This window comes from Saccopteryx leptura, chromosome 1 (genome assembly GCF_036850995.1).
Source record: "Saccopteryx leptura isolate mSacLep1 chromosome 1, mSacLep1_pri_phased_curated, whole genome shotgun sequence".
In the NCBI taxonomy this organism is placed as follows: domain Eukaryota; kingdom Metazoa; phylum Chordata; class Mammalia; order Chiroptera; family Emballonuridae; genus Saccopteryx; species Saccopteryx leptura.
Window position 1 is genome coordinate 26,568,528 of NC_089503.1, and position 13,637 is coordinate 26,582,164.

Below are 13,637 nucleotides of genomic sequence, written 5' to 3' on the forward strand. Positions count from 1 at the left end.
AACTATACAAAGCCTCGAGCTCCAAATAAGATCACGTTTTTGAGCTGTTGCAAATTAGAACTTCAACACATGAATGGGGAATGTGGAGGAGGAGGTGGATGACAGGTCAACCCCTAACAGTGGTGTGGTGCCACTCTTGCTTTGTGCACAGCTAAAGGTGAGGACTAAACCTCACTGTGGCTGTATCCAACAGCGCATGGATGGGCTGCATTGCTAGGCCACAGCCCGTCACCATCCCCTTCGCTGAGAAAAGCCCGAGCAGTCTAAAGTAAGAAGAAGCCACATCCACCCTACAGAAGCCTCCTAATTTCCCGTGCCATTTTGCTTGTGACTCAAGCATCAGGTGTCTCGGTGCAATAGCTGAATTAGTGCTAAAGTTTGGTAAGAACAATAACTCAGAATCCCTCATCTCTACCTGCCCTGTGGCACCAAGTGTAAAAGAAACCGTTATACGTGGCGCCATCTAGAGGCACAAGGTGAGACGGACGACAAAAGGAAAGAGGGAGCCTTTCTGCCCCAGCTTTTCTCGCTTCAGTATTTCTTGTATTTCTGATATTATTTCAAACTTGCCCTCTCAACCCCAGCTCATGGACTTCTGCCATCACACCAAAGCACTTAAAAGTCGTGCTCAAGAAATGGTTGGGAGCCCCGGCCAGATAGCTCGGTTGGTTAGAGAGTCCTCCTGAAGCACAAAGGTTGCAGGTTTGATCCCTGGTCAGGGCGCGTACAGGAACAGATTGATGTTTTTGTTTCTCTCTCTCTCTCTCTTTAAAATCAGTCAATAATTTAAATTAAAAAAAAAGAAAGATAAGAAATAGTTGGGAACAGTAAAAGCAAATACAGTTTAAGTTCCAGTTCTGCATCTATTTCTTGATGTCTCTGATCTTGGCGATGTATTAAAATTTTATCGTTTGACAAAATCCTTGAATTTATCCCCATCTCCTCTTACCTCCCTCCACCTCCCCACCCCACACAAACAGAAGGAGCCTGGGACTTTCCAAGTCTGTATGTGCCAGGTCAAAGACATGGATCCGTATAAATCTTCCAAGAACAAAAGAAGAACCACGGATCTCAAACCTTCGCGATCTCGCCCCGATGTGCTTAGGACGCAGAGAGGTGGCAGCTACAGTCTGACAAGCTGCGAGCAGACTTTGAGGCTCTGGGTTCCAGGTCACACGTGGGCCCTGGAAATCTGGATTGCTGCTTGATTATTACAGCAAGTGGCTGCAATGAAAGTACTGCCCCTTCTTGCAGAGACTCAGGACTCAGAGCCATTTTGGAAATCATTTACATAGAAAACCACTATTGATGTTTCTAAATTTTTAAAAAGCAGATTTGTCATGATAACACAGTAGAATCTCATTTAGCAGAATGACACTGATTCACGTGTGGAGAAAGACTGAATGATCTCAAAAGTCGGGAGGAAGGTTAAGGGGACTTAGTCTCCGGGGCAACAGGCAAGCTCTGTGCCATCTCAGTGTGGCTCAGTTTCCTCATCTGGCAAAAAACAACAGTCCCTTCCTCATGAGGCTTGTGGCAATCCAGTGAGTTAATATAATGTAACACGCAGCCCAGAGGAAGTTCAAGTAAGGACGCATCACAACCAAGTATTTTCATGAAGCTTCTGTGTTTTTCTAAAAAAATCTCTATTCCTTTTACTATATATAAAAAAAAGCGCTATTTAGTTAAAATGATTCTTTAGGGCATTCCACTAACCAAGAACAGAAATGAACTCTCCCCAAAATGAGCCTCTTCTCTCAGAACTTTAAGAAGGGGAAGTTCTCCAGATTCACGAGGTGGAAAATTTAATGACCCAACCCAGATGGAAATTTATTCTAGTCCATTAACAGATATTTCACAAAATCAAGAATATAACTAGTAAATAGAGGCAGGGGGAAACATTCAATTTCTTTATATAATAAAAATATATAACTGTTTTCAACTATTAAACAAACCATAAAAACATTTTTGAGATATTACCCAGTGCTGCCAAGACTAAACTTAAAGCAAAGCCAGAGTTCTCACACGTGGCAGGGACGGCAAGCCGGTGCCAGCGTTAGCGGAACTGGTGGGAGGTCCAAATGAAGAGCCAGAAAGAGCTTCCGTCCTCCAGCCCAGTCCTTCTGAGAACCTAGATTAAGAAGAGCCCTCCGAGCAGGGAAAGCCACGGCCACACTCATGTTCAGAACAGCGAACACCACTTCTAATAGTGGGAAATTGGAAGCAACACACATGCCGAACAGTGAGTCAATAAACTACACTTGACCAAGCGCATGGACTAGCAACGCACTAAAAATGATAAAGAAAAATGCAAAAGAAATACATAAAGATGTTAAAGGGTTGAATCATTACCTGAAAAAAAAAATCAAGCTATACTAACGTCCAGCCCTGGCAATGAAACTGGGAAACGGCTGAGTGAAAACTCCGAAGGTGCTAACAGCAGTTCGGTGAGAGCACTCGCGCTGTGTGACTCTGTTGCCTTTCCCTCCCATTCCCCACACTGTTACAGTATATGATTTTGTTATTTTCATGATAAAAAAAAATGTTTCTTCCCGTCTTATGAAAATGTCCCCTCCACCGAAGACCCAGGCCAGCTGCTCCCTACCCCACCTCCACACCATCACACCCATCTCCCCACTGTGACACCCATCTCCCCACTGTGACACTCGGCTCCGGGCTCCCCACCCCATCTCCCCACTGTGACACCCATCTCCCCACTGTGACACTCGGCTCTGGGCTCCCCACCCCATCTCCCCACTGTGACAATAGGCTCTGGGCTCCCCACCCCATCTCCCCACCATGACACCCATCTCCCCACTGTGACACTCGGCTCCAGGCTCCCCACCCCATCTCCCCACTGTGACACCCATCTCCCCACCATGACACCCATCTCCCCACTGTGACACCCATCTCCCCACCTTGACACCCATCTCTCCACCGTGACACCCGTCTCTCCACCATGACACCCATCTCCCCACTGTGACACCCATCTCCCCACCATGACACCCATCTCCCCACTGTGACACCCAGCTCCGGGCTCCCCACCATGACACCCATCTCCCCACTGTGACAATCGGCTCAGGGATCCCCGCCCCATCTCCCCACTGTGACACCCATCTCCCCACTGTGACACCCGGCTCCTGGCTCCCCTCCATGACACCCACCTCCCACCATGACACCCATCTCCCCACTGTGACACCCGGCTCCGGGCTCCTCTCCTCTCTCAACCATTGAAAAGGGCAAGAACTCTCCCAAAGTTTATCATCTTCCAAATGCCAAGGCGATTCCACAGGGCACTTGAAGCAATCAGCCATCTGTACTGAGACTGTAAACCACCTTCACCCTCCTCTTCCTGGTGCCAAGTGGCTCCAAGGAATCAGAGAAAGGGCTTTGTAATTTCTGAGCAAGACATGGAAGTGGCACATGCTCTCAGTTGGCCAGTTGGTGCCCTAGAGACCTCAGCTCAGCCCATCCCAGCTCTGTCCTCTGGATATGTGTCATTTCCTTCATTGACCCTAACCCTTTTGATCAGCAGAAGTAAAAAAGCAAAAAACACCCAACCATAGAGGCATGGTTAGCTTACCCTGTACCTACTCGATGGAGTAGTAGGCAACCTCACAGAACAACTCTGAATGCTAAATATGGTAATGTGGCAGAGGGTGGCCAATGTGAAAAAGAAAGGTAACTCAATCAAATGTTCCCATGACAACGAGGACCAGATAAAACAGTCAATGGTTGATGTTTACTGGGCACTACGGGTGTGCTTACCATGCATTCAAATTCAAAACAATGCTTATTATTCTCATTTTGCAGAGGAGGGAACTGAAGCACCAGGAATTCCCACTTAACCCTCCCAGTGGTGAAGACTTAGAACATTCCAGTAAGTTTCCTAAGACCACATAGCATGGGGCCGGGGGTGAGAGCGGAGCTGGGACGTGGGCACAGAGAGGCCTTCCACCAGTGCCCACACTCTCAATTCCTAGGCTCGCAGGCAGTATGTCAGAAATTTAAAATGCAAGTAGAATTTACTTTAGAAAAAAACTTCTTTTCCTTCCCACTATTGTCTAAACTTTATAGTGTTCTTCTGTTTTTATTTAAAGACCAAAAAAAAAAAAAAGGGGGGCAACAGAGGGTTTTTTTTTAAACACATGTGTTTGTGTGTATGGTTTTTTAAATTATGTTTTGATCAAAAGACTAAATAAATGTCAATCAAGTCTCCACTTGGGGGTTATGGGTAGGAAATGAGGAAAAAAGGATGGAGAACAGCCAACACAAGCCCATTCCAAACCAAACTGAGCCGTGCCAGGCAGCTGCCTGCGCCATCTTTTTTCCTTAAGTGAGAAGTGGAGAGGCAGAGCGACAGACTCCCGTGTGCACCCTGACTGGGATTTCTCCCCTGCCCCCTACCCTGGAAAGCCCCGTACTGAGCAATGCTCTGCCCATCTGGGCCCACTGCTCTGTTGTTCAGCAACCAAGCTATTTTAGCTCCTGAGGCAAGGCCATGGAGCCATCTTTAGCATCTGGGGCCAACTTACTCCAACTGAGCCATGGCTGTGGGAGGAGAAGAGAAAGACAAAGAGAGAGAGAGAGAGAGATATGGAGAAGGAGAAGAGGTGGAGAAGCAGATGGTCGCTTCTGCTGGGTGCCCTAACTGGGAATTGAACCTGGGACATCCACATAGCTGAGCCAATGCTCTACCACTGAGCCAACCAGCCAGGGCTAACTTCTCTTTTTTTCTATAATCTCTTTCCATCACTTCTTCTGGTTAGTGCATGGATTCCATCATCATGGCATCAGATTGAGAGAGGACACGGACTGTCACAGAGGACATTAATACCACACAGCTGCTACTGACAAAGCTGGGAATAAAACTTACATCTCAACTCCCTGTCCTGTTCTTCCATAAACTCATCCTGTGCCGAATGTTCCCCCTCAGCCAAGGACAACTAGCATTTACTAGAGGTTCAAATACACACCACATCCCCAAAATGGGTGTTCCACATATTTGCATTGTTAATAATGCTCAACGCTGGACAGATCACAGAGTTTACACATGCTGTGTCATTTGCAAATCAAATGACAAATTAACATTTCTAGCAATACTGAAGTCATGCTAGAAACAGAGAAGACCAGGAAAGATAATACTTTTTTTTTAAAATGCAAAACTAAAAATGCATTATGTATAGCAATCTATTCAGGAAAAAATCATATGCAACAAACAAAATAAAATGCTCCCTATAAAAAACAACAACAAACTGCCAATCTACCTCCCAAATACTTCTCTGCAGAGCAGGAGCAGGCAGCATGACTCCTGGCCCCTTGTTCAGGCGAGGGGCCGGTCTCAGAGCGGGCAGCTTGCCTGAGGAAGCACATCACTGTTGGGGCCGGGGGCTGTTGACTGGTGGACTCCAAACCCAGTGCTCCTTCCCTTGGGTCAACAGACTCAGCCTCAAATCCCAGTACCGAGTATGTCAAAAGTTCCGAGGATCAGCCTCTCCTCGGCCGTTTTCTCTGCTGGCTTCCAGAGAGACAGCACATTCGGAGTCAGAACACACCCAGCTTCCTGTCAGAGGCCTGCTGTCCAAAGCCCAGGAAAGTCAGGAGGCCCTGGCTGGGTAGCTCCGTTGGTTAGAGCTTCATCCTGATACAACATGGTTGAGGTTTTGATCTCCCGTCAGGACATGTATAAGATTCAACCAATGAATGTTTAAAAAGGTAGAATAACAAAGCGATGTTTCTCTCTCTTTCTCTCATTCTAAAAATCAATAAATTAAAAAAAAAAAAAAAAGCCCTGGCCGGTTGGCTCAGCGGTGGAGCGTCGGCCTGGAGTGCAGGGGACCCGGGTTCGATTCCCAGCCAGGGCACATAGGAAAAGCGCCCATCTGCTTCTCCACCCCCCCCCCCCTTCCTCTCTGTCTCTCTCTTCCCCTCCCACAGCCAAGGCTCCATTGGAGCAAAGATGGCCAGGGCGCTGGGGATGGCTCCTTGGCCTCTGCCCCAGGCGCTAGAGTGGCTCTGGTCGCAGCAGAGCGACGCCCCGGAGGGGCAGAGCATCGCCCCCTGGTGGGCAGAGCGTCGCCCCCTGGTGGGCGTGCCGGGTGGATCCCGGTCGGGCGCGTGCGGGAGTCTGTCTGACTGTTTCTCTCCGTTTCCAGGTTCAGAAAAATACAAAAAAAAAAAAGAAAGAGGGAAGGGAAGGAAAGGAAAGGGAAAAGGAAAGGAAAGGAAGGAAAGGAAGAAGAAAGAAAGGAGCCAAGAACCTTGTCCACCTGTGTGGACCCCAGGCAGCCCCCACTGGACAGCCCGGGGGCCCAGAACTCCTGGCTGAGCTTCCCACCTGCTGGGCCCCACGGCGGAGCTCACTGCAGCGCCCAACCCGGGGGAGGACAAGAAACACCCCTCTACAGGGCAGGGAGCATGGTCACTGGACACCCGGCCGCCCCTCTGCTCACATCCCAGGGGCTCCTTTCTCAGATCAGCCCCGCCCAGATGTCACACACACGTCAGGGGCATGAAACGGGTAAGAGGCTAAAGAGGAAGTTGGGCAGGGAGGATTGGAAAGACCTGGTGGTGCCCATATAAAGATGATGCCCAGGCCTTTTCGGCAGAGGAAAGGGCATGTGGAAGCCAATTACTATGAAGTCGGTACCAACTCCGTGCAGGATATACCTGGCACAGTGAACTTAAGTAACTGTCACAAACATGCCATGATGTACAAGATGTACAAGATGCTTATCAGCCTGGGCCTCAGGGTCAGGTAGCCCTGGGTTCATCCAGGTCTGCTGCTTGCTGGTTGGTAGATACTAAAGCTGCGTAACCTCTAGGTCTCAGGTTCCTTGTGCATCAAGTAAAGGCAAGGACAGTCTTGCAGGCTGGGGGTTCGGAGGGCTCTGCTCTCCCTGATCTGTGGCTACACTGCCACCAAGACACCTGTTCTGCACCGACCATGCTGCTCTGAGACAGAGCTACCGCTCCGCGAGGGCAGGGACTGCGGTCCAGAGGCCCGCGCCCACCGTGGCGGCAAGCAGAGCTCGCAGGCTCGCACCAGACCTGGACTTCCTCCCGCTGCCCCGGGGTTCCCCACCCATCCCAGCAGGGCACCAGACCGGGACTTCCTCCCGCTGCCCCGGGGTTCCCCACCCACCCCAGCAGGGCACCAGACCGGGACTTCCTCCCGCTGCCCCGGGGTTCCCCGGGGTTCCCCACCCACCCTAGCAGGGCACCAGACCCGGACTTCCTCCCGCTGCCCCGGGGTTCCCCGGGGTTCCCCACCCACCCCAGCAGGGCACCAGACCGGGACTTCCTCCCGCTGCCCCGGGGTTCCCCACCCACCCCAGCAGGGCACCAGACCGGGACTTCCTCCCGCTGCCCCGGGGTTCCCCACCCACCCCAGCAGGGCCGGCACTCACGGCACTCCTTCTCGTCGCTCTTGTCGAAGCAGTCGGGCAGCCCGTCGCACTGCCAGGCGCCCGGGATGCACCGCCCATTGCCGCACATGAAGTTGCCCGGAATGTTGCATTCGTTGGTGAAGTTGTTCCCTGGGAGCAGCTGGCTCTCTGCCGGAGAGAGAGGGATATCAGATGGTGCGGCCAAGGTGGCAAGGCCCCCGGCTCCGCAACTAAAGGGTTCTTGTTTGGCAAGTATGAGTGAGGCCCGGATAGGTGACTGGACCTCTCTGGGTCTCAGTTTCCTCATCTGTGAAATAGACTGATAATCTTCCATGCCCCACCCCTGGGGATTCTGAGAGGACCAAATGGAGAAAAAATCAAGTATGGGGCAGGTGTCTGACACACATTAGGTGCTCATTAGCTTGTCTTATTTTTTCATCAAAAAGACTTGTAACATCCAAGTGTTTTTTTCCTGGTCATCGGCAGGGACTAAAGATGAAGGCTCCAGCGCAGCAGCGGGCACTGGATTGATCTCCAATGCCTCCAACAGTAGGGCTGCGGGCTCCGGCCAGGGCTCAGGCTCTGTGGCCCTGCGATCCCAGAATCCTTGAACTCGGGCCAGCCAGCAGGGATACTGGCAGATGATTTCATTTTAGAAAATGGGAGCCCCAGCCCATAAAATCGAATGCCTGAGGTCACATGGGGAGGAAAAGCCAAAGTGAAACTTGAACTGAGGCTTCTACCCTCCAAGAGAGCACCAAGGCCACTGAACTGCTTACCAAGAATTCCTGGAGGTTGGGAACCAAGCCCCAAGGTTTAGATGCAGCGATCCATTGCACAGTCACAAAATACCAATGCCCTCAACCCAGAAGTGCTTAGGCGAGAAAACAAACAGGTTTTGGGAGCAGAGTGCTGGGTCCATCTACAATGGACGGGGGTGGGGGGGCAGATTCTCAAGGGAGCCAGAATCTAATCCATCTGACCAGTCTGGGCCACTGTGATCCACGGCTGGGAGATAAGAAGCCATCTAGAAATAACATGGTCTGAGGATAAAAGGAGGGAAAAAAAGACCAATCTTTCCAGGGCTCCCTCCTGAGTCGTCAGTGGACATTTATTGAACATTTATGACCAGACATTTATGCTAGGTCCTAAAAATGCAGAGGGGGAAACCAGGGCTGGAAAGGCACACAGGTGCACTAACAACTTGATTGCCATGGACCAAGAGGGGGCAGCAGGAACAGAGAAGGGCCCATGGTCCTCTTTCACAGCTTGGCCGAGAGAAGCAACTCATCCCAGACCTCTGCCATCACATCTTCCATGCCACGATTCTTTACAAGTGCTATTATTTTTACCTGGAATGCCCTTTGACCCTGGGGTCTCCCAGCAAATCCCTACGTAGCATACGACGTTTACGCTGCTCTCCCTCTGAAGTGTTCCCTGGCTTCTCCAAGCAGAAATGAGCACTTACTCTTCCTTGTGACTACGGTACTACTGGGGTCCCACATCTGACAACCGGGACAAGCAGACAACAACCAATCGGAATGGACAGAGCCACAGGCAAGCAGTACCAGACCAGCTGCCCCACTGTGCTGAATTAACAATAAACAGGCACTTCTCTCTACTAAAATAGAGCTCTCCAAGGTCACTGAAGAAATCTAGAAAAGCAGCTACAGTGAGGGGCGTCACCCTGACCCAATGACCCGCACCAGGACCTTAACAACCCACTACGATGCCCCCTCGTCACTCTATCTCCCCTACAGATGGCCAGCACCAAGTCCTGCACGCTAGTGCTCATTGTCACAGCCGCGACTCCAGCCCAGGTCACCACCATCTCTTGCCAGGGCCATTGCCACAATCTCCCAGTTTGACCTCCCTGCCACCCTTCTCATCCCCCTGAAGAGCAAATCAATCATGACCCCTCCTTACTTTAAAAAACCAAAAAACCATTGAATGGTTACTTGTTGTTCTTAAGAGAAGGGCAAAATTCAAAGCATTAAAGGTTTGAGGGGAGAAGTAGCATTCACAGTGAACGTTGATAGATCCAGAGATGGACCGTCAGGGCCCTTCAGGGCTAGAGAAGCAGCAAGGACACCGTGTGAGTGAGAGAGCTGACCCCAGAGCACTGAATGACGCAGGAACAAAGAACGAACTGTGACTGTTAGAACCGCAAACATTGTGCCACTATGTCCTCTATTCCACCAGCGAGTCAGGAGTCACTCGTCAGGGCACTCTGTCCACTGACCCCATCAGGGTTGGAATCCTTCTCGGAACTGGACTCCTTGAAAACCACCGCTTGCCCTGAGAAGAACACGAAACCAATTCATCATCTCCAGGCAAGGCTCAAGCTGGGGGGGGGGGGGGAGGACACACACAGGAGAGAAGCCCAGAAGGAAAGCCAAGTGCTGGATCCCAGACAGACACAGAGTGTACAACCCAAAAATCCCACACATTCCAGCTGTTCCAACAGCTGCTCTGAGCCCCACCAGCAGGTGGGGATGTCCTCGGGGCTCCAGAATACAGCTGTCACTCTGTTTCGTGAGACATCACCTGCATTGCTTCTGTTGCGCTCGCTCCTTGAAGGCAAGTCCCCTGGAAAGTCACTGCAACTGTGAAATCTTGTTCTGATAAACAGATTTCCGGAGGCAGAAAACCGGCCGGATTGGATTCCAAAGTGCTTGCTCTGAAAGTCAACTGGCTGGTGGTGCACGGACTTGACAATGAGAGGTTGTGATGCAGAGGCTTAAACACCACACCTGTCACATGCAGGTGCCCCGCCAGCCACACGGGTCTGAGCTCCGCAGGCAGGGCCAGGGATCCCCAGTGCCTGGCGCATGACAACACAGAGGAACATTCATCGTGTACTTCTGAGCAACTCCACCATGTGTGTGTGTAGGGGAGATAGAGCCCTGTCCTTCAGGGAAACGACAATATCAACAAACTCAAAAGCACGAGGAGAAATCAAGGCAAAGAGAGATGAAATCCCATTAGATTCTGTCTTGAAAAGTCTCCCCCAATCTCATCCAGTGTGACTCCTGCAATGCCAAACCAAGCCAGTGGTTCCCAACACAGGGCAGTTTTGTCCCTCAGGGGACAGAGGGCAGAATCTGGAGACATTTCTGGTTGTGGCGTCTAGTGGGTAGAGTCTGGGAATTCCCAGGCTTCAATGCACAAGGCGGCCCCTCACAGCAAAGACTTGTCTAGCCCTAAATGTCAATGGGGACGAGGATGAAAAATCCTGGCTTACCCTAACCTCCCAACTCTTCTCACGGCCCCCAGCTCCTTCTCGCAGCAGAGGGGGAGTTTAGTATGCTGCTGATGGCTTCCTAGGCCTTCACAGTAAATGGAGAACGGCCATGGTTGAGAAGGCCTGGCGTGATCCAGCCCTGCCTCCCTCCGCAACCTCATTTCCAACCACTTCCCCCAACACTGATGTCCTTCCCGCAGTGAGGCTTCCGCACCTGCTCCTCGCGGACCCCAATTCTCCCACCCGCCTTTCCCCTGGCGTTCTGGGTATTAAGGGCCAAACTGTATCCTCCCCAAATCCGTATGTTGATGCCCTAACCCCTAGCCCTTCAGAAGGTGACTGAATTCAGAGACAGAGCCCCTGAAGAGAGATGGTTTAGTTAAAATGAGGCCGTGAAGGTGGACCTTCATCCAACCTGACTGGTGTCCTTATACAAGGAGGTCATCAGGACACAGGCACCGAGGAAAGACCACGTGAAGAGACACAGGGAGCAGATGGCCACCTGCAAGCTAAGGAGACTCAGCTTCTAAGGACCTCAGACGTCTCGCTTCCAGAACTGGGAGAAAACACCTTTCTATGAAACTGTCCAGTCAGGGAACTTTGTCACGGCAGCCTTAGCACACGAATACCTTCGGTTCATCTCACTCATCCTTCAGACCTCAGCTTTCCGTCACTTATTCTGAGACCCTGCGTGGACACCCGATCTAAAGCTGGCCCCCCATTTTTCAGCCTGGTGTGGTCCCATCTTCCTTTATCCCAACGTGTGCTGACCGATGGATCTGTGCCGTCTCCCCCACCAGACTGCACAGCCCGGAAGGCAGAGGGCCACCGCTTTGCTCAGCAGTGCGTCCTTGGCGGCTGGTGCTCAGCAGGTCCCCAGTGAACGTCTGAGCTTGCACTGAGAAGAAAACCAAGCCTGCCGTGACTGACCTGCCCCGGTCCCCAGACGGCTCCTTGGAAAGTTCTCCCACCTCCTGCCTCACCCTCTAGAAGGTGACTGGGAGCCGGGACATACATAGTTAGAAGTGAGGCACATGGAGGTGTCTGAATTGGTGCAAGTAAATTACTGCCCTGTCTGCTTTAAAAGGGGTGAGAAATCTTCTCAGCCCGACAGCAGGACTTTCTAGTGGCTGAAATATTTATCCCATCTCAGCGTCTCGGGACACATTTAGAATCCAAAAAGACAAGCATTAGCACAAAGTAGGCTAGCTGGGCTTTCTTCACCTCCCTCTCCTTTTTTTCATTAAGCTGAAAAATGAAAAAGAGTTGCCCGTTTTCACTGCAGCACATCACTTACTTAAAATAACTACACCATTTCACCAAGAACGAAAAAAAAAAAAATGTCCCCCGTCCTCCCCCACGGGGCAGAGGCAAAGAGCCTACTGCAGCAGCGTCTTCCAAAATTTCTGGCACCCACGAATTTGTAGATGATGGAGGGGGCAACCTGGAGCCACTGCCCAACCTCACTGGCCGCTGCAACCTGCCCAGACTCTCCTCCCGAACGGGCAGTCCGCAGGGCCGACTTCTCCGGCAGAGACATGGGAATTCCACGCCAGCAGCTGGAGCCCTCCATGTTCTCTGCTCCCCTCTGCTCCCCTCTGCCCCTGGGGGATTTCCCTGGTCGATAGGCAGGAGAGAACTGACATCTGCAAGCAATCGACAGGCCCTGCATTCACGTTGCTGCCCAATCCGCCGGTTTTTATCTTCTGCTTCCTGACAATCCCGTCCGCAGGCTCCACGAACAACAAAGCAAGACACACCAGCATATGCACAGACACACATACAGCTTCGCATTCCACTCCGCAGATCGTGAAATGATCTCCCCTGAAAGTTTCCTGGAGAAGGAACACACCTCTTCCCACTGCCTGGTGTCAGCAAACATAATGTTAGGAGGCCACTGAAAACAACCATCTGGTTTCCCTTTGACTCACTTCTCCAAACACTGCACATAACGTTCCGTGCACGGGCACGTGCAATATGCCAAGGGAGTTGGTCTGCGACGATCTGTTTGCAAACATCCCCGTAAAATTTCCGAAGGTCCCTTCAACTCCAGACTGCTCCGCACGGTGGCATCAGTGTGGGATGGAATGAGAGACATCTGTCCCAAGCACGTCCCACAGCCATTTGGCTCTCATCAAACCAACTGCTTCCTGCTGCGGTCTCACTATGGGGAGCACTCTGGCTGTCGCCGAGAAGGGAGCAGTCATGTGTGGGTGTCTGAGCCTAAAGGGTGGACGGGCTTCTGAATCCAGGTACCTGAGCAGAGCCAAGTCTCCAGCTCTGCCTGGACGGCACACGGCCCTGCCCCGTGAGCTCATCTCAGCAGCCCCAGCTCTGTTTACCAATCTGTCCAAGGAAGAAACTGGTGAGAGGGAATAAAATGGCTCATCGGTTCAGCCTAGGACTGGTGACCCTTGGCATTTAAAGACTTCACATTTACACTGACCACAGAGGAAGATCGTGCGTGATTGTACTGCAGGGAAATCTGTGGACGGTGCAGGTCACCTGGACAGTGAGTGGGCCGGCTGTCCACCACATCTGCACTTCACACAGCTTGCTTCTTTGCTTCTCCCCGGCAGTGTGAAGCGGCAACCGTTACAAAATGTCAACGCTTTCTTTCCTTCTTAACGTGAGTCAGTGAAGACAGCCAATGGCTAGCGTGAATGCGAAAAGCAAAGAGAAAGGGAAACAGTCCAGGGCAGCGGTTCTCAAACTTTTTAAAGTTGGGGAGCATTTAAAATCCTACAAATAATTGTAGGTGCGCTATATACAAACTTCTGAGAAATATGTTATAATAATTAAGTCAAATATTACAGGAAAAAAATATAAAAAGTCCAAGCGTGCTTTTATGGTAATTAAACAAAATAAATACGACAAAATTAAATTTATTCTGACATTAAAAAACATTTTTATGTTACATTTTTTGAGTTATGCTTTGTAGAATTCAGAAAAAAGAGGGGTTAAAAAATTTTAAAATGACAAAGAAGTTATCTTTTTATATATAT

At 50.8% G+C, this 13,637-nt stretch overlaps 1 protein-coding gene across 3 annotated transcripts in view; it reads right to left on the bottom strand.

The window, feature by feature from the left end:
• Positions 1-13,637, bottom strand: part of LDLRAD3 (low density lipoprotein receptor class A domain containing 3) — a 245,789-nt gene that overhangs the window by 159,910 nt on the left and 72,242 nt on the right. For all 3 annotated transcript variants that reach the window (XM_066363137.1, XM_066363129.1, XM_066363139.1), the window contains exon 2: positions 7,410-7,556. In XM_066363137.1, the coding sequence (XP_066219234.1) occupies positions 7,410-7,556 (147 nt within the window). The remainder of the gene's footprint in view (positions 1-7,409; positions 7,557-13,637) is intronic.